The sequence below is a fragment of the Manacus candei genome, unplaced genomic scaffold, assembly GCF_025592945.1.
Source record: "Manacus candei isolate 608988 ecotype Guabito, Panama unplaced genomic scaffold, ASM2559294v1 h1tg000067l, whole genome shotgun sequence".
Classification (NCBI taxonomy): Eukaryota; Metazoa; Chordata; class Aves; order Passeriformes; family Pipridae; genus Manacus; species Manacus candei.
In genome coordinates, this window is record NW_026138115.1 from 11002333 (window position 1) to 11023393 (window position 21061).

The window sequence follows — 21061 nt, forward strand, 5'->3', positions numbered from 1 at the left end:
ATAGGAACGAAATTCAGGAAAGGCAGAGGTGATGCTGGCAGGGAGAGGTGGCCAAACCCCTGTCATTGCTGCTCTGAGGGAGGCTCAGTGCCCAAGCAAGCACGCAACCCTTGCACGTGCCTGTAGTCCTAGGCATTGCTGACGAGTTTCCCCTCCGTGCCATCGGTCTGTGTGGAGGGACTGGAGGGTAGGGAGAGCAGTGCCCTTGGAGATACAGCACCTGTTGAAGGCTTTCCCAGTAAGGAACATGACCTCAGACTCCGCACAGAGGACAGGGGGCTGTGCAGGCACTGGAAGAGAATTCTCGTCCAGTCAGTCAAGACATAGTGTCAAGTGATCGCTGAGCTGGGATTGCTGAATGCCCAGCTGCCTGATGTACCTTAAATCCTCTGGCACTGTCCCAAGGAAATAGGACTCCATTAAGGACCATGCCATGCCGTTCCTCCTTCCCTCCTCATGGAGGCCATAGGATGTCACCTTATTCCATGCTTCAGCAAGGGAATTTGACTGTCATCCTTTGCAATGGCCAGAGGTAGGACACCGGCATATGTCCACCACTGACTGCCTTCTGGAGATGTCCTGAAAGATTTCCTGAGGTTGCTGTGTGTGTCTCTGAGAGGTAGTTCTCACCAGGACTCTGGGTGCTGTGCCACAGGCTGCTGCCTTTCCTGCCCAGGCAATGTTTAGCGTCCCTCCTTTGCAGGCAGGTGGGGGAGTGCCTGCACCCTGTCACTGATCTGCATCGAAATGCCTCTCTCCAGCCCCTGGATGTTTTCCTGTGCAATTCAGTCACTCGGGTTTTTTTTCTGTGGATCTTATAACATGGTGTGGAACTGCATGACCTAAAAGTCCTGCTGCTGTTTCCTAAATATTTTGAGTGTCCCCTTCAGCATGCCAACTTCTGGGCTAGCTGAGGAGCCTGTAAGAATGAGCATTGGCAGCCAAAGGCAAGGTCTTGCTGCCTTTGCACCTGGCCATGCCCTTCTGCTGCTTCACTTGCACGTCCTCATCTGGCCTCTGGGTGAGTTGGCTCAGTTAAATAAACTGCAAAAAATGAACAGAGCAGAATTAAGGATGATTTTCTGTCACTTCAGTGGACTAAATTGGCTTATTGAAATATCATGAGACCAGAAGAATTGGACGGAATTGCAAATCTAGTAGTGAGGGGAAGAAAAGGAAGGAATTCCCCTTTTGGTGATGAGGAAGCCACTTCTTAGGTTGGTCATTTGTCTCATGAAACCATGCTCTTAGACTTCTCTGAACTTGGAGCCTGCTTCTTGCAGTTACATCATCTATTTCTATACTACTATTTCTGTGCTTCTGCATCAGACTTTCTCTGTACAGTTGTAGCAGCAAAAGCAAGTTTATTTGCCTTCTGAGAGCTAGGTAGATCTTGCTCATGCTTGCAAGTATGAGGATTGGTTCTTAGGCACTACAAACTTGGAGTCATGTTCACTGGAGTTCAGTTCACTGTCAAGTTTGAGAAGAACAGCTTGTGTTTTCCAGTCCATAGTCTCCTCCTGGATAAGAGTGGATTGTGCTGGTGGGATACTGACTCTTGTCAGTTTGCCATGATCCCACAGGAGCTGGCTTGTCTGATTTGTCAATAAGGAAGAGGTAGAAGAAGCTCTTGGTGGTTTGGTGGATGGAGGATGCTGGTGATTCCAGGTCAGTGGTTGTGAGAAGACTCAATTCCAGGACAAACACCCAGTCTCCAACCTCCCTGTACATTTGCATTGTGAACAAGCAGGAGTTGCGCAAGTGTGACCTTCTAGATTGCTAAACCTGTCTTGCTGTGCCCAGACAGGAAATCAATCCTCACATGAGTGAATTTGCTTTCTCCTTTTGTTTATTTGCATATATATTGGCTTTATTTGTGTTTGTTTGTACAGAGGTAACAGTCAGAAACTCTGAAGCCATGCACTACAACAGTGCTGTATTAGATTCTCTATAAACATGCAACAAAACCCATGAATCCTCCACAGGGTCCTGGTCTTTCAGCAGAGATTGGGTTTGGTGATTTTGGTTTCAGTGTGTTCTGAAGTGAGTCTTCAGAGAGAGTTAAGAGAGAAGTCAGCTATGCTATTCAGGAACTGCCTGGACCAAAATATTGCCTGATTGCCTGAGTGGCGGGACTGCTTTAAAATGATTTCTTATCATGAGCTAGTTGGACTTGCTGTTTATGATGACTGCACCTTCACTGTGGAGAGTAGCCTGCTCTGGAGGTAGGAAGTCTTTGGGAGTCTGTAGGAGACCCTTAAAGCCTTAGTGAAGAGCATGATTAGACAGCTGCTAGTTTTCATGGTTCTGCTTCTGACACATATGCTCAGGCCCTCCAGAACTCACACCTGGAAGCAGAAGCAGTGATGCCTTCTGGGCTTCTCTGCCAGAAGAGCCCAGGAAGCATAAATGTGACAGCAGGAGATAACTTACTGTCAGAACTGTGCCCTCAGCCTTGGTAAGAAGTAGCAGCTTCTTGAGCAACAGGGTTGTGCTGGTCATACACAGCTGGCTGTACTGGTTGGTTTGTATTAGCGCCTGGCAGGGGTGAAGGTTAGTGAATGGATCTGTGGGCATTCCCACTGTAGCTGTCATAGATCCATTTCTGGGCATGCTGGCAGTTTTGGGAAAGTGGACGTGAAGGTCAGCCTGAGCATTGTGCTGAGCACAGGTGTCAGGGATGTGGTGTTACATGTAGCCTTCAGTGCCTCTGTTTGGAGAGGTACTGGGGAAGAATCACTGCATCCTTGGCTTGCTCGTATGGTGTGCATTATCTCTTCTCCCTGGGACTAAAGAAGAAGATGTATTCAATCTTACCTGAGCTCAGCTCTTGCCCAGGGGAAGACATGGCTAGAAGGGCAGCTCTGGATCTACTTTGCTAACACCAGAGCTGGTGATGCTTAAGCTGTCATCCCCTAAAATACAGACTAAGCAATGAACACCACTTCCCAAGTCCCTTCAGCAGCCTATAGCTCAGTGGAGATTTGGAGTCAGGTGTGTGAGGGAGCCTGTGGGGACCTGTTAGTTGCTGCAGAAGCTGAGAGGTCCCTGCACTGTGCTGATTGGAACAGGGAGTGCGAGAGAAAAATCCTGGGGGTGTAAGAGGCCCTCCCGGCATGGACTAACTGCAAATCCTCCCTCTTCTTGATCTCAGCCTGAATCTCTGCCTGGAGAAGCAAAGCCTTGATAGATGATTGTGTGGGAGGAGCTGCACCTCGGCCCAGAAGCCAACCTAAATGGAAACAGCTTTGTTTTCCTAAGGCTGAAATATCAGCAGAATTCATGTTTATTTAGCAGGGAGTGGAAAGGGCTTGTGCCCCTGCCCCTCACCATCAGGATAGATGACCAGCTGCCTCTGACTCTGGGCACTGTGCATGGAGGGTCCTGCTGCTGTCACCCGAGAAGGTCCCTTTCTGCAGGAGTGTTGGGCATAAATCTGTAACCAGCATCTGTGCAAGGGAGCTGTGCTGCCCAGAAGGGATGTGTATGCTGAATGAAGGCTGCCTGGAAAGCAAGGTATCCTTCCTCTTCACAGAAAAGAAAAGATGTCTGGGACCTGCAGAACATTTTCTCAGTAACTCAGGCAAGAGAAAAGGACATAGCTGTGGTATAAGGTGCTGAGACACTGTGCAGACAGCTTAATGCAGCTAAGCTCTTGAGGGCAGGGAGCTTCCTCTAAGAGGGTTCTGTTTAGGCAGGGCAGTTGCTGGGAGTTGCCTGGTGTTTTCAGGATGGAAAAGGAAGAAGGCTGAGTTGCAACGTGCCTGGCCCACTGACTCCTGATGTCAGTCTCCTCTGCAGCACCCTGGAGGAGACATCTCCTCCCTTCCTGATGAGAGGAAGGGCTTTATGCAGCCCTTGAGGAGGGTTGGCCAGGGAACACTGGGAACCTCATGCCAGCAGGAAGGCTCTGCCAAAATCTCTGTTCTCCTGGAAGCGAAGGATGAGAACAGCAGGGAGCAAGCAGACAGCAGGATCTTGGGTGTGTAGCAGAGGTTGCAGGATGAAGAAAGTATATTCCCCCCATTTGAAAATTGACCGAAACCTGCTCTTGTTCTGGTGGTAGTCACATGTCAAGCATGGTCCTTTGCAGAGGGGAGTGGAGCCCATGGGTGGATATAAAGCTGTCTGCGCTGGAGTGGCCACTTAAAACATGACATTGAGAACTGGGGCTTGGCAAAATCATCTTGATGAGCTTGTTATCACTGTGGACTAGCAGATAGAACAAAAAGTTCACTGCAGGGTCACTTGCTTTTTAAAGATGCTGCTCGAAACAGAGGCAGATTTGTCTTTATTGTTAAAGCAGGATCTGGAGCCTCTTGTCTTGCCAGCTTTGAACTTTACACATTTATGAGAAAAAGGGGAGCTTGCTTTCTGCCTTACTTTCTGCTGAGTGTCCAAGACTGTTTGTCCATGATACATATAGTACTAGGAAGAGGTCTATACTAGCCACATACCTACTGAATGCACCTTTTGCTCACTTGTGGCTGTCACTCACTTCACATTTATGAGGGTTGCAATTTATTAATCCCCAAATATCAGAGAAAATAAAAGTCACCTCTGAATGAGAAGCATACCCCCATTGCCCATGAGTGCACTCTCGTGGCATGGGCTGTGACAACTTTCCCACTTCGTTTGGGATGGGACCAGCCCAGGAGACCCATAGTGCATGATGTTGAGTTCCTGGGGTAGAACACTGGTGCCAGTCTTCCCTTTCTGCCACTGTGGTGTCTTTGAGCTCATTACTTGAATGGCATATTTTCACAATGCAGATAAGCCCTAATTGCAGCTTTCTAAGGTGTTTCACTCACACAGTATAGTTTTCACAAGGTTCCTTGATCCAGAGGCAAATTTGAGTAGATATCCGGGACATTGTTAAAAAATTGAAAATAAAAAGCCAGTGCCAGTCTACATGAGAATATGTGAAAAGAGATTACACTCAGGGCAATGAGATCTCCATAAGCTCCAGATCTCATCCTCTCTCCTGCTTTGACATAGTCAAAAGCCCTTGGCAAGCTGGCTGAGAAGCCTAAAGGGAAAACTCAAGCTACCCAAGAGGAGCGTAAATGTCATTTTTCTTATATAAAAATACTCTTGTTTTTAAAGTACATGATATACCTTCTCTACCTGGCACCAGATACTGTTGCTCTACTTTCTAGTGTTTTAAAGCTGTCAGCACCGTTCTGTTTTATGTGTTTTATGTATTTACTTTCTAGGGGGTTGCATACTCTTTTTCAGGCCCCATTTTAAACTCCAAATATGGTCTTTACATTAGACCTGGTTCTTCTGCACCTCCTTGGGAGTCATTCCTATAGCTTAACTCAGCCTCTGGGCAGTTCAAATGCACTTTCCCTTCTAACTGAAAGAAAAATGCTGCTACTGTCAGCTTAATCTGAGACTCCATGAAAGAGAGCAGGGTGCAAGGCAAATGCATTTTACATGTGGTAGGTAAGGTAGTACAGAAAATCCAGTTTATAGTCTATTTTATATACTATACATACATCATTTGGGACATTTATGACAATACAATTTATACAGCAGTTCTGTAAAAGAGAAAGGTGTTAGAAGAGCACTAAAGCCACATGATCAAATGCTGGAGAGTTTTCCTAATGTCTGAATCAGGATTGTCATCTAGCTTGCTTTCAGCTCCCTTGTGCATGTGGATTATGCTGCAGTTTCTCATACCTGACTGTGCGTTGCCTTATTTGGTTTAAGCTGGTACTTCAGTAAAATCAAAGCCTTTCTCTTTGGTTTCAAGTGTTTTCCATAAATCACCAGTGCTAGCAGGAAACAAGGGATTAATTGAAGTTGATTTGGTACAAGGGGTGGTTGAAATGAAGATCTAGAAGTTTCCATATAAAATATACTCGTTCTCCCCTCCTTTCTTCAGAAGCATTCTGAGAAATGCTGCCTTGAGTGCTTGGTGGTGGATGGGATTGGTACCCAACTTTCTGCACCACCTTCTTTTTGTCTCACCTGTATGGAGGCTCTCTTCAGGGACATGCAGAAACTAAACATATAGGCAGGAATTGAGAAGATATTCAAGCTGGAAAAATATTATCTGTTACAGTTGAAGGAAAAATATCCTCCACGGGAGGAAGAAATCTGGAAGGAGAGGCTGAAATTTTGCAGGGTAGAAGCGAACAACAAAGTAGGCAGCAGAGGGTAATGTGTGCAGCTGCATATGAGGGACTGGTGGTGCTTAGGACTTTGGAGGCAAAAGACCCAAGTCACGTGGGGTTTTTTCCTGTGCACCCTGGGGTCCTGCTCTGAGTCAAGGTATTCTTCATTGCCAGAAAAGATCTTGACATATTGGAAAGAGTTCTGAGAACTACAACAGGAGGTAGGGAGCTGAGGGTTAATAGACCCATATCTGGAAAACTGAGCCAAATGCTGACCTTGGAGGATGGGGAACATACTTTGAGGCTGAGGCTATTAGGAGGGGGCAGACAGGGTGTATTAGGTTGCCTGTAGCCTTGGCAGGGTGGCCATGTGAATTTTTCAGCAATAAGGCTTTCTAAAAAGCAAAGTGCCAAACTCTTCCAGGGATGTAAAGACAGGTTGATAATGACACTGGAGCTTTGCCTTCTCCATCACTTTGGAGCTGTGCTGCTGAGGAGCTGGAGTCCAGGCACTGCCAAAGCAGGCACAGTGCTCTGGATCCCTTCCAGATGAGGATTCCATGAAACCTGTTACTCCCTGATGGTCCTTGGTGTGGATACTAAAGGCCACATGAGAGAGGTGTAGAGCAGATTCGTGGTCATGGTACGTCTGGAAACTCTGGCTTTGCCACCAGGCATCATGCATACGTGGCCAGGAGTGCTCCTAGTCCCCAGCCAGCCTCTAGTCTTCTGGCTAGTGAGTAAGTGGAGGGGTGGAGCCAGTGCAGAACAGCACAGACTAAAACTCACTGAGATGCTCATTCTCCAGTCATCAGCAGGGCTGAGACTTCAAGAGTGGTCAGCAAAGGTTACATCCCAACACAGCTCTCATGGATTGAGTGCTGCAGGTGAGGGAATCCTGTGTATGGCTAGGGATGGAGAGATGTGAGGAGACCTAACCACATTGAGCTAATAAATCCAAAGGCCAGGGCATCCTGCTGGCTGTTCAACCATTATTAGAGCTTAAAATATATCTTAGATCTTCCTCACTTCTTCAGATGAGAGCACTACACCCATCTCTTCTCCACCCTGTTGTTCTCATGCCCGGTGTGTGTCTGTGTCTGTGTGCGCGCAGCTGCAAGCTCTTCACCTCACTTGCACGCCTGGGATGAGAGAGGCTTTGCCTGCCCTCTTCATGTCCTGTGTAAAGCGGGGGGCAGGCAGCTGACTCCCCCCACTCCCTGGGGTGCATGTGAGGATGAATAGGCTAAAGTGTTTTTTCAGGGCTTTGAAGCTGGCAGCCTGGTGGAAGGGTGGGTGTCACTAGGCAACAAGATGTTAATGAAACTCAAAAGTACTTGTGTTTGTGCTATGTTACGGGGGAGATGAGTGATCTCCCTGCAGCCGGTGATGAGCTTTTTCTCTGGCTGATGCCCCTGCAGCAGGTTTCATTAGATGGCAGCCAGGCCCTCAGATTGCAGTTGTTGTGTCTTATGGAAACAGAGGGCCCTTTCAGATGGAGATCTTGGTGTGCTTCTGGGCACAAGGACAGGTTGATATGTTGTCCTCTCCTCTTGCATGTCACTGCCCTGAATACAGGTCCTTCCCCTGCCAAATAGAACCCTGTACTGAGGAACATGGGGAGCAGGAGAGGGGCAGAGGAGGCATTGCTGTGGTTGGTAAAAGCGATTTAAACCTCAGTGGGGTGGTCACGTTGCATGATGGACAAACCAGCTCTCCAGCTGTGTCAGCAGCTTATGCCTGGTTTTGTGATGGTGCAAAAGCTATGGCTATGGGATGATGTCTGCAGTGACATGGTGGCACTGATGGAGACCAGCATGTGAGGGCAGCTGTTAGGATACTTCTGGATGTGTGTGTTCTCACTAAGGCATGAGAGTGGCTGTGCAACTACATTTGGGAGCAGTGCTGTGCCTGTTGATTGTGCTGCTGAACACCAGCCCCTAGATGCAGCAGGGGAGCCAACTGTGGTAGCTTTCTCACTGTTTCAGCCCAAAGGAGTTTGCGGCTCAGCACAGTAGGCCAGCCTGGGCAGTTCTGCCAGAGAAGTGGTAGCTTGCCTGGTCTACCTTATCCTCTAAATTCCTGTTTTAGTCTATGGAGTGTGCAAGGTTTGGCCCATATGTGGCATTTGTAATCAAGAAGCCTGGCCTGGTTCCTCTGATGGCTCCATTTGAAGCTCAGAGTGATTGCAGGCTGCATTTTGATTTTTCTGAGAGTCACTGGCTTGCACTTCAGCTCTGGAGACAAGCAGATTGCATACAGCTCTTTATCACATTTGGCATTTGGAAATCACGGTTCTGGCCATTTTATGGGTCAGCACTAAGGTCCGATGTATCCAAACTTGGGTGCAATCTGCAGCTCCTGGTGACCACCTGGTGCTGTGCCCTTGTGCAGGGCATGGTTCTGCAGCCTCACTGGACTAGGCAGGTGCTGTTTCCGTGCTTGGAGAGCTGGACTTCTTCCAGGGAGTCAGTTGCTCACTGCTTAATATGCGAGAGCAAAGAAGAACACTCACAGGGTGGCAGGTGGCATGTGTGGCATGTGTGACAAGGGAAGGGCATTTAATGTCAGCTGAGAGCTCTGCAGAGGCATGTGAGCAGCCACTTCGGCTAAGGAGCAAGTTAGATCCCCAGAGGCTGGTCAAAAAGAACCTATTAGCTCTCTGTGTACTTAGACGAGTTCACTTTTGTATGTGGTGTCCAGCAACTCCTGAGCAGATAAAAATAGAGTTCACAGCCCATCTCTTTCTTCCTCTTTGTTTTTGCACGCTACATGATGGGCTGGGAGCCAACAAGGATGGCCCTGCATCACTAGCACTGTTTTGGGGGCCAGAAGAAGGAAGATGCCAGGGTGATGGTGGTGAAGTCTGAGCTTGTTGGCATGGGGCAGACAGCTGGGGGCTTTACTGTCCCATGGACTTGTACATCTCTTGTTATGGTTTGTAGTGAGAGATCCAGAGAAATCTTGGCCAGCCACTGGTGTATATGTCAAGTTGAGCAAGGAGCTGGAGTTACCACTGCAAGATGGCATGAGAGAGAGCCCAAAATGAGAGCCATGTGGGCTCTGTGACAGCTTCTTACTAGCCATGGTGAGGGATAGGGGTGGCACCTGGATGGTGGACTGACATGGCTCTTGGCTTGTACCACCAGCATTGAGTATCATGTGAGGGAGGGAGTCTGACATGTTCCTGGCCATGCAGACCCACTTTGGCAGTGCTGTTTGTGCCCAAGGAAAAGGGTGTTGTCAGTGGCACCTCTGCCTACAGAAGCTCTAGAGGTTTCACAGCAGAGGGAGGATTTGGATGACTTGTGCCTTTATGTCTCTGTAATGGTCTAGATGCCTGTGTCTGGTGTCCCAACTGACATGAGATCTGGCTACAGGTGTCTGTGAATGCAACACAAAGGTACTGGGTGGTCCTTCCTGTGGCCTTCATGGTGCACAGGTTCTGCTTGACTCTGCCAGGAAGGTCTTCTGCCTGGGGGAGGCTGGTAACTGCTTCTCCTGTTTGCCTTCCACCAAACCCCGAGGAACAGGGACTTCAAACTTCAATGTTTCCTTCATTTGAATGGGGGGTACTAGAGCTGAAGACAGCTACAGGCAGGTTTCAGAGGTATTTCTGCTGTTCCTGGAGATAATAAACTGAGCCATGATTTATGGACATGATGTGGGTGGGCTTGAAGTCAGGTGCCTTGTATGGTGTGGTTTTCCCTCTCCTTCCCTAGTTCTAGCAGAGCTGTCTTCCTTGTCAGCATGTTTGTGAGCTAATTGATAATAAACTTGAGTGCTCTCTAAGCAATGCCTCTCCTGTGCTTGGGGGCCTGCAGACTGAGCCATGAATCCTGTCTGCCTGCTGAGGAACCTGTTTGGAGTCCAAGAAAGGGGAAGTTTCTGGTTTGCAGTCAATTTGCTGCTTTCCAAGGCTGGCTGCTTCTCTCTCTCCCTGTAGACACAGACACTGGTGTTAAGGCTGCCCATTCTTCTGCGATGCTTTAGTGGAAAATCAGCAACTGCCGAGCATTACAAAGGGGGAAGTGAATCACTGGCTTTGGTCCCTGTGGCCCCAAGCAGGGAGGGTGTTTTGCCAAAGGGACAGGCGGATGGACAAGACAGACACCAAGTACATTGTTCGGTGTTTAAAATCCAGGGGAGAACCTGCATGTTGTCCTGGGAGGTTATCAGGGGCTGAGCATGACTCAGCCCCTGATCTGGCTGAAGCCTCTCATCTTGGAGATGCACACACAGGCTGCGGGCTGGAAGAGCTGGGGTGGACTTGACATTGCTTCAGTGGCTCCCCTCCGTGGGACTCTGCTCCCAGCTCCGCGGGCAGCCTGTGGCCTCTCCAGGTGCCTGGAGGCAGCAGTTGCATCCCAAGCAGCAGGCTGGTTGTATTTGGAGAGATGGAGCTTGTTGGACTTGGGCCCTGGGATGGGGGTTTCTGGACCTTTGAAAGATGGTTTCTTCTGTGAGGGCTGCTTATCTTCAGCTTTGTTTTGGCCAGTGCTGTCCTACTCTGTTGTTGCCCTCCTGAGAATTGCTCCTTAGGTCTCTGTGACCTCTGTCATCTCTCCCTGATGCTCAGCATGGTGCAGATTTGTTCCAGCTGGAAGAGTGACTTTCCAACCCTCATCTGTCCAGCCCTTGCCTTGTCTGGGGTTAGCACCCCTCCCTGCTGACTGCACTGCCCACGATTCACTCTCTCCACAGTGCCTCAGGCCATCCACCCTGCTGTAGTCATGGCTGGGGAGAGGGTGAGGCAGGTTGGATGACAAACCAGTAACACTCTTGTGGTACTTGGCTCTGCATTTCTTTTACACAAATAGAAGAAACACCATTTCCCAGCTCACTAGCAATCTAGCCAAAGTCAACAGTTGGATGAAGAGTGGCCGATAGAAGCTAAATCCAGGAAGACTGAGGTGTTGCTGCTGGGGAGTGGGAAGTGCTTTGAAGAGTTTGCCACCTTTGCCTCCAACCCCAAGGAGGAGGCCTGGCATTAAGTCTCTAAGAGAATGATCTGCCCCACCTGGATTCCCTCTAGCTTTTGCTTACCCAGAGAATCACGATCATCTAAAGTGATCAGAGATTTGAAAACACTTTCTATATACAGTGGGTTAGAAAAACAGTATTGTTTTCTGGATAGCTTAGTCTCAGTGATTTAGACTTGGTTATTGTGATTCTGTGTACCTAGTCTTGAAATTGTAGGCTTTAAAAAAAAATGTGGTTGATTCAGAAAATAAGAGTCCTCATATCCATCTGTATGGTTGTTGGGAGTCTGCCAGCTCAGTCCTCAGTGGAGTGACAGGATACCATTCACTTCCTCTAGTCAGGGGACAGGCGCCTTGCGCCTAGTCATGTGGGACTGGCAGGAGAGAACGACATCCAGGGAATACAAATACCTTCTCTACCCTGCTGTGACCAAAACCTATTGAAAATAAAATGTTTACATACAAAGGTGCTATAGCAGAGGTGTGGATCCCTTGCTGGATGTCATATAGGTATCATTTGGATCCTGCAGGGTTATGTAACACTAGAATGTAAGGGACCAGATCTCCCCTAGTTGTTCTGACTTCTATCATGTGTCCTCAGGGGCCTATGGGGAGTCTAGGTCCTTGACCTGCACTTCAGAAGAGGGCAGCTACAAGTGCTGTTTGGGTAGTTTTGAACTGTTGCAGATGTGGGTCAGTCTGTCTGCACAGCTCCCTCCCATCCCAAGTGTCTTTTAATTTCAGTGATCACCTAATACTTACAGGTATTTCCACGTGAAGGTGACTGAGATCTCAGCCAGTGACCTTTCAGGTGATGGAGATCAGCAGGAGCACACACATCCATGCTTCTGGAAGGAGAACGCTGCTCCTTCTGCCTTCCCTCCTTTACCTATGTGTTCCCCCGGACCGCTGCTGCTGTTACCTGTACTCTGCAAAGGCAGGCGCTCTAGGACAGCCCAGAAGGAGAAGGAGGGAGTCCTAGGAGTCTGCATGCTGTTTTTGCCCCACGGGCTGTGCCTGACGCAGAGAAAGTTGTCAGCAGCTCTGACGGATGAAAAGCAGGGAAACCAGCTGCTTGGCAGGTGGTTGTCTATAAAGGAAGAGACCACTGCCTCTTTGCAGAGATCTGTGCTGGCCATGTGCCTGGCTGGAAGAGTGGAAGTAATACCATGTTGAGGGAGGCTGTAAGACTGAATGAATATGAAGCCCTGGGATTTTAAGTGTCCTGGAATATAGTGCTTGAAATGTCAACCTCCTCTGCCTCTTCAGTGCTTCTTCTTGAGCAGGTGGAGGCATGCAGAATGGTAAAACAAACTCCACATTTTGCTGATTTGGAGCCACACCATCTCTTTGCCATCCTCACTCTTACCCCTAGGACAGCCACACCAACAAGAGAACCTGTGGCAATGTAGATCCCTGGGAACTGGCCAAGCTCCAGCCATATGTATATTAAGATCCTCCAAATGGGTAAGGGTTGCTAATGGCTTCTGACCAGATCAGTACTGATGTAGTGAGCTCAGATTTGTTTCCCAAGACACTTCAAGCAAGCCTGTCCCTGTCTGCCCAGCATAGACTGCCTCTGAAGGTTTGGAGGGGAGAAGCTCTGTTTTGTATTCCCTGACCATGAGCCAGCTGCTCGGCATGATTTGGGAATGGATTGGGACTGACAAATTGAGACGGAAAGATGCCTTTTGCCATTGATTTCTATTGCCCAGGGTAGAATGGTGTTACTCAACTCAGTCCACAAATCCCAGGGCTCATATGCTTAGAATAGAACCAAATAAACAAACTATTCAAAGCAAATCTGACTTCCTCCCCACTCCCCTGCTGCGACTCACTCTGGAATGCTTTGCCAACAGGATCTTGGTAGGATGGCTTTTCCTCAAGTGTTGCAAACCATGGAGTAATGTTCCTACTCCATTTTTCCTTTGTAAAGTTGGCACTGCCTCTTGCAGTAAGCTCATATAATCCCTTGTTCTTTGGAACTGAAATGCTAATGATTATTTTATTTAAAGCCCTTCTTTTTTTTTTTTTGTGGGTTTTGTTACAAAATCCTGGGAATGAAAAGAGATGTTCCTAAAACCAAAGGGTGGAATTACTTCAGGCAGGCCTTGGGTAGAGCCCAGTCAAGCCCTGCTACTTGCACATAGCATGCTCCCTTCGTCAAGGGTCAAAATGATCTGAGGATTTTCAAGCAGAAGAGCCGATATTTCCTTGTGTTATGCCACCAGTCACCTTCACCCAGTGACTCTTCAGAACTCCGGGCTGAAGTTGCCCTCAAATGACCAGCACTAAGACAGTCAGTGTTGTTGGGCTGGGGAACTCACTTCTTTTCCTTGTGTGCTTCTGTCTATGCAGTAAAAGACCTTGGAACCCCAGCCATGTTCACCCATAGGACTATGCTTGGGATCTCTCACTAGAGATCAGAGAATAAATGTGCCTGAGCTTCCAAGGCTTGGTAGCTCTCACCTAGTGTCCTTAGAGTTCCATATGTCTTTTTCTTTGTCACTAACAAAACTAGCAGTAACACACCAGGTGACAAAGCAGTAGGTAGCAGGCACCAGAAGTTAATTTGCTGGCTGCAGGGCTGAATTAATAGCTCAGAAATGTGTGGGCAGGTCATGCCTGGGCCATCAGGGATAGGTGGTACTCTGCAGAATCTCAGGAGAGTTTCTGAAAGGGACTGAGGTAGAACTGAAATAAGGTTCTCTTCAATTATTCTGGCTAGCCTTGCTGATTATTGAAAAACAAACAGTCCTTGCTGTCCTCATCAAGTTTAGATCTTGATTTTAACAAGACAATAAATATTTTTGTCAGTACACTTTCCTCTCCTGAAGCAATGGTATCAGGAGTTGGGGAATCCAATACTGAGGTTTTTGCAGAAGGAAAAAACTACACTGCTGCATGTGGGTATGATTTCTAGTACAGAATCATTTGGCTTCAGTTTGCAGATGTTGTTTCATGGTTTGTCTTTCTTGGTTGGATTACATGACTCTTTACACCTGGTGTTTTGTTCCTGTGGAGAAACCCGTGTCCTGTAGTCAGAGCACCTCTTAATCTTCTTTTTCCTAAATTGAAGAGATTGAATACTTTATGTGTCTTACAGAAAGGCATTCTCACTAGCCCTCTAATTATTTTTGTCATTCTTTTTCCTGTATCCTCTCCAATTTTTTGACATCCCTTAGAAGATGTGACATACTTTGCATCAGAGCTAGATGATATTGCAGCATATTTACATCCAACTGTCATGAGGATGTGTAGGGAGGGAAAAATACCTCCTCGTTCCTGCATGTTTCACTGTCCTGATATCAGGGCATTGAACTGACAGTTCATATTTAATCGCTTGTCATTGCCCCCGAAATCTTTTCAGAATTTCTGTTTTCCAGGATCATTTCTGACTATCTACAGCTGCTGCCTGCATTCCTTCTTCCTAGAAGTGTAATCCTGCATTTGGCTCTATTAAAATCCCATGTTGATTGAAAGGATTTGCCCTCCACAGAGATCCAAACTGTTCTGTGTGATTGCTCTGTTCTCATCATGATACACCACATTGCAAATTTTTGTGTCAGCAGCACACATTATCAATGTCGATCATATGTTTATTTCGAAATAAAAATATTTATTTCCAGATGAAATTCTTGAATCGTGCCAGGCCTCATACTGATCACCCTGGAACCCATCTAATTCCTTCCCCAGTGACAACTATTTCTTGTGTTCTGTCACATTGCCAGTTTGTTATTCATTTTGCATGTGCCTGATTGACATTGTACTGCCCTGTTCATTTTTATTGGAATAGCATAGACTCTGAGCTTGTTGATGTGCATGTGTGTAATTCTGTCAAATTATGAAAATTAACTCCTTTGTCAAGAGTGGTTCTTCATATTCTTCATAGATTCTCTTCACTTCTGTATTCCTTTCCTTTAGTTCCCAATTGATTGACCTGTATGTCATCTTTTCCATTGTTCAGGGCAGATTTGGGGCTCGCTGGCTGTGTTGCTCTTGACCTGTTTGAATACCAGCACAGCATGAGCTCCGTTTCCATCTCCCCAGATCTTATTCCAAGCTATCTAAGGAATGTCAGTGAGGCAGAGCCACCTCTCATTGGATCATCCAATCCTGTTGGGTTTAGAAATTTGTGTTTCCTATAGACACTGTAACACACCCCCTGTGCTGACTGTGACAGGGAAGATGGTAAAAACCATAGAATGGTATAGATTTCTTTGGACACTTCAGTGGGAGAGTGCTGGTCTCTTTGCCCCAGCCATTCAGTCAGAGATGGAGGTGTTGGACAGCAGAAGAGCTGTCAGTGCTTAAGTTCAACTGCAGAGGCATCCAAGGCTGGGACTTTCAAAGGAGCCTAAGGGGCACATGGGCAGCCAACCTATTTTGGCTCCCAGTTGTACGAAGCCTTCTTCTTTGCAGGTGGGGCAGGTGAGACTGAGAGAGACATTTGTTGGGAAGCAGAGCACCCTCTTGGAGGCTTGGTGCTGCCAGTCAGTTAAAGGGAATGGAAGCAAGTGCAGTAGAACAAGATGTACTGCTTTGCTGGTTTAATGAGAAGAACTCTGCCTAGTGGTCTGAATGGCTTTATAAAAGAGTATGAAGTGTAACCTTGTGAGCTGGGTGGCTTTTCCATGGTTAGCCCCCCGAGAACACCAAAAGCCATAAATGCAGTTAGTGCAGAAAGTTGTAACTGCACTTACAGACTTGAGTTCTTGGTTATTCCCTCTTGTTTGTGACTCTCATGGACCAAGTTTTGTTTATGTGCTTGGTCTGGTCTCTCTTCTGACTGCCTCACTGTTTTTTTAGTGCTTCTTTGGGGCTAGAACAGCAGGTCCTGAGAAAGCTCCCACCATAAAAACAAGTGTATTTGGAGATGCTTGTGTTTGCTGGGGGAGGGGTATGGTGGGGCAAGGAGCAGCCTTTGAGCATGATGAGCAGGCAGAGGTTCTTCAAGGTAGCTGGGGCATTCCTGTGGTGGAACGGCCTGATGTGATGGTACAGACAGGGCATCTTGGTGAATACTGTGCCCTGCCAGGCTCAGGGCATGGGCCATGGTCCTTAGAGTGAAATGGTGCCATGGTGATGATGAAAGCAGGTTAGGAGTGGGATCCTGCACAGGTGGACAGAGCTCTGTGTCCGGGTGGTGGCTCAGGCAGCTCAGCAGTGAAGGTTGCTGCAAGGTACACTGGTGAACAGGCACTGTGGGTCAGCACTGTTATTTGTGAGGAATATTGGTTCATTTTTTTCTCTTCCACAGGACTCAGAGCAGAATTGGCTCTCCTGTCTCCCCCCAGCGCACAGGGTTATCAAGGACTGTCCGGCGCTACCCAGCCAGCAATGGCCAGCTCACCTCTAATGCACTCCCCAACGGGAATGGCCATGAGCAGAGCAGCTCTGGGCCACATGCAGTTTCCCAGGAGCACACCTTGTCTGCAAAGGGTAAGGCCTCCAGGGCTGTCACTCTTTTGGGACTTCTTGTTGGGGTGTCATGGGAAACGGCAACACTTTGACTGGGGATCCTCAAGAAACCCTGGACTCCCAGGACTGTGCTGCTGAGTGGGAAGGAAAGGGAAGGTCAGCATAGGCACTGCTGGGCTTGGTGAAGAAAGGGGCCCTACTGAAGGTGGACAAATCAGTGGAGCAAAACACTGATGGCATGAGAGAAAAGACATGGGATGTGACAGTTGCCTCCCAGAGGTGTTAAACCTGAAGAGGGATGGCCTCAGTCTGTAGGAATGGTGTCTCCCAGCTTCCTCCTCAGTCTGAGCAGCCCTCAAGGTCAGATTGTGCAACCAATATCTGGTTCTTCCCTTTGGCTGCCCCCTTGGTGCCTTCTGACATGAGCAGGGATCAGGCCAGGCTGCTGAGACGTGCGGTTGATGGGCCTCAGCCCCTCCCCAGCTAGGACAGATGTAAGTTGTTTTCTGCAGCTTGGCTCCCCCTGAACCTGTGATTCCCCAAGGAGGCACCATGTGGCACCTCAGCCCCTGTAAATAGGGCCATGAGCCTGGCTGAAGCTGTAATCTGAAAGTGGAGATTGAAACAGGGAGAGTGGGTGTTGAGCAGAGCAAGGGGAGCACATGACTCTCTTGGTGGGGTGGAATAGAAGGCTCTGGTGTGAAGCCAGCTGGTTACACAATAGTTCTACCTGTTGTCCGTTTTTCACAAGCCCCCAAGAGCTCTGAGTGTGACTTCCCCCTGTATCTAAGGATGGTGAGGGACCAGAAGGGGATCACAGATAACTGCAGGAGGTCAGGGAACACTTGTAGGAAGACATCAGTTTTCTCAAGTCATGATGCTCTCTTTTATAAATACCAGTGTGTTCCTGTGGGAAGCCTTCCAGCGATTTAAGAGCAGCCAGTCTCCCAGCTACTATGTGGCTGGAGAAGGAATATTCTTTAAAGCAGAACACCCTTTATACTGAAGTTAGTGCATGTGTGTCCCTTCACAGGGAGTTATGCCACTCCAGCCTGGCAGGCAGAGCATGCTGCTTGCCATTTTTAATGTGTTGACAAACTCTTACAGGTGGTAGAACAGAGAACAGGCTGGAGTGAGCAAGGGACAAGGAGAAATACCACCCTGGGCAGAGACATAGACCACTCTTTGCTATGGAAATACTTTGGAGCTTAAGCTGTGAATTACCTCCCCCCCAGCCTGGAGATGTTGTTTCCACTCAACACTACTCTTTTCTTTCATAGGGGCCAACCTGACAGAGAAGATTAGGAAGATAAAAATCATCTTCACACCCACCATCTGCAAACAGACATGCCGGAGTGGGCGCTGCTACAATAGCTGCGAGAAAGGAGACACCACCACTCTCTATAGCCAAGGGGGGCATGACCACGATCCCAAATCCGGCTTCCGCATCTGTGAGCACCTCAAGGACCCCAGCCCACTTTCTTGCCTGCTCCCCCACTCTCTTCTTCCTGCCTTTCCTGACTCTGCAGATGAAGCGCTTGGGCTGCTGTAGGGCTGAGAGGAGATGGCCTCTCTCAGTGCCTTGGAAGATGTTTTCTGGGTTCTTTAGGGCTTACTCCATCTCTGGGGGAGGAAGACAGACTTTGCCTCTTTGCTCTCTTTTGTGGGCAAACAACTGCTGTTTCCATCCCACTCCGGCTAGAGGGGACGCATGTGTTTGAGTCAGGCCTGCAGCCAAGCCTCGCCACCCCCTTCTTCTCAGAGCCAGCTCACTGCTTTAGTTGGCATCCAGTCTTGGGGCTGACTTTCATCACCTAATTTCCTCCTGTTCTCTCCTTAACTCACGTGGCAGCCAAGAGAGCTGGCTGCAGGTTGCAAACTGTTCTTATAAACAGGGTTGCTGAAACCTCTGCTCACCTTTCAGAGCTGCTGGGATTGCTCATCAAGTCACTGGGATATCCAGCTGTGGGTTGGTCACATTGTCTTGGAGCCAGTTGGTGGGAGCAATGTGCTGGACCTGTTGAGACTTGTCCTCTGAGTGCCTCTGTATCACTCAGAATTCTTTTAACACTGAGAGAATATAAAGTCTGGCTGTTGTGGGCACTGATGGATAATGGTGTTCACAGGAATTTCTGCCTAACTCCCAGTCCAAAAATGTGTCTCCTTCCCCAAAACTGGGTGCTGGGTTTGAGCAAATGAACTTGAAACAGGATGAAACAGCTGACAAGCCCATCCAGGAATGTGGAGCAGCAGTGTCTCATCTCACACTGAAATGAGTCAGGATGGTCTGTCAGGGAATCCCATGCCTTGCTTGAGTGTAGTTCACGCTGAGATGCTCTGGGTCGGTCCAAGCATCTGATGAGGTCAGAAAGGACGTGATTTTGGTTTCATCTGTGGATGCTTTTTCTGAGCCCGTGCAGATGAATTGCTCTTGATTCTTTCGTCCCACTCCACACTTCTCCCACTTGAACTGCTGGCAGGGCCAGGGCTGGCAGTGAGACAGGCTCTGAGGATGTGGCTCTCTGCCTGTTCTCTCTTTCTGCCTCTCCCATCCTGCTGAGTTCCCTTCTGGGCTAGAAGTAAAAACCCTGCCAGGTGGGGAGGGGGCAATGCAGAAGTGAAGGAAATGTGCTGACTCGGCCACACAGGGCTGCCATAGCTCCTGACCCAGTCCAAAGGATCCCACTGTGTTAGTAACACCACCTTGGCCTTGGGGGGCTACCCCCCAGGGCATGGGTGCCCCAGCCTGGCTGTGGCCCTTGAGCCCAAGGGACGGCTCATCTTCTTCAACCTGTGACTCCAGTTGTGAGCAGATCTTGGGGAAGATGGTGTTGCCCAGCAGGGACCTGAACCTGCCTTCAGGCTGCAGGTGCTGACCCCAACACAGTGCTGGGCCTGGTTCTTAGGCACCATGGGGCTGGTGCTGGCCAGGTCCAGCTGCTGGTGTCCCACAGCTGCCCTTGGCTAAGAGGCAGTGTCTCGGTTCCTCCTCTAAGCAGACCTCTCTTTGCCTTGCAGATTTCTGCCAGATCCCCTGCCTGAATGGAGGGCGTTGCGTGGGCCGGGATGAGTGCTGGTGCCCCTCCAACTCCACAGGGAAGTTTTGCCACCTGCCAGCTCCCTCTCTAGAAAAGAAGCAAGGAGGGAGAGCCCCAAAGACCCCAGCTGGCGGCTCCATGAGGCACTCCACCTATACCCTGCCCTTGTCCAACCAGCTGGGTGAGCATGGCCAGTGGCTCCAGACTCCACATTTTCCTCCTGCTTTGGGTGCTCCTCAGATCTTCATTAACAGGCCTGAGGAGGCCACTATCTCCTTATGCTTGCTGTTTCAGGCCAGTTTGTTAGAAAAGAGGTCCCTCTAGTTTCTGAAGGGGGCTGAGGATTTTTGTAGGTTTTGGTATGTTTGTCCTGTTTTTGGGCCAGAGAAATATTTTCTCTTAGATGCATTGTTCCTCTAGATTTCCTGGTGGGCTCAGTGTACCTCTCCTCTTTTGTGACTTTGTTGATGACAAGATGCTTTTTGGGTGCCAAATTGTTGCCAGATTGTCACAAGTGAGGTGTAAACTCATATTCCAGCTTCCCTGAACCCTTCTCTGGTGAATGTCCACATCAACCACCCTCCAGAAGCCACTGTGCAGATTCATCAGGTGGCCAGGGTGCGTGGTGACGCAGAGGTGTCGGAGGATAACAGCGTGGAGGCAGTCCTGGTTCCTCAGCTGGCTGCCGTGCCCTGGTACACCTATGCCCATGGGAATGGCAACAGCATTGCCGGTGAGAGCAGCCAGCAGCAGCAGAGAGCGCCAGGGCTGCTGGGGAGGTGCTTTCGGGAGGCTTTCCATGGGCAGGTAAGAGATCACCTGACAAGTGATGGAGTGTGTGTAGTGACATGTTTGTTGTTCTGGGGTATGGGAGCATTGGCTTATGGGGCGGGGGGGGGGGCTTCATTCTGTGAAGCTGTTTGGCATCAGCATGGGCATCATGCAGGTGCTGTGGGCAGAGGCAGCAATGTGTTAGCACTTGGAAGAAAAAAATTCTTTGCTTTGGTCCAACAGAGAGACCTCACTGCCTTGCCCTGACCAGGCTGTGCCCTGGGGCAGCACAGCCCAGACTTGATGACTTTCACACACAGTCTGGTTTGAAAGGAGTGCCCTATTTATAGCAACATTCGCTGCCATGCTCTGTGATTATTGTAGGAAACGTATAAAACATAGGAAAATTCCTTTCCCTCTCAGACGATAAATGGAAGTCTGATTTCCATGGAACGACGCCTTCCTGGGCAGCTTGATCGGGGCTTGGGAAGCAAGTGCACGTGAGGGACTTTCTCACCCCTGTACCACAATCATCATAGTTTCTTATTTTGTCTTTCCCCATATGTTTCTCTTGCGTCACTGGAAAAGCATTGGAGGTTTTTGGCACCCACAGGAACACCTGTGAGCTTCCCCACAGCAGCTCGTGCTCAGCGAGACCCCCCAGGCCTGGCAGCTGGGGACTCAGCACTGTCCCCACTGCTCCCCAGCCTTTTCTGGGGGGCTGCTC

The 21061-nt window shown here is 48.8% G+C and overlaps 1 protein-coding gene across 6 annotated transcripts in view; it reads left to right on the forward strand.

Annotated features, from left to right (window-relative positions):
- Positions 1-21061, forward strand: part of LTBP2 (latent transforming growth factor beta binding protein 2) — a 72289-nt gene that overhangs the window by 16236 nt on the left and 34992 nt on the right. For all 6 annotated transcript variants that reach the window (XM_051806478.1, XM_051806477.1, XM_051806473.1 and 3 more), the window contains exons 4-7: positions 16365-16546; positions 17806-17976; positions 19544-19744; positions 20102-20370. In XM_051806478.1, coding sequence (XP_051662438.1) covers positions 16365-16546; positions 17806-17976; positions 19544-19744; positions 20102-20370 — 823 coding nt within the window. The remainder of the gene's footprint in view (positions 1-16364; positions 16547-17805; positions 17977-19543; positions 19745-20101; positions 20371-21061) is intronic.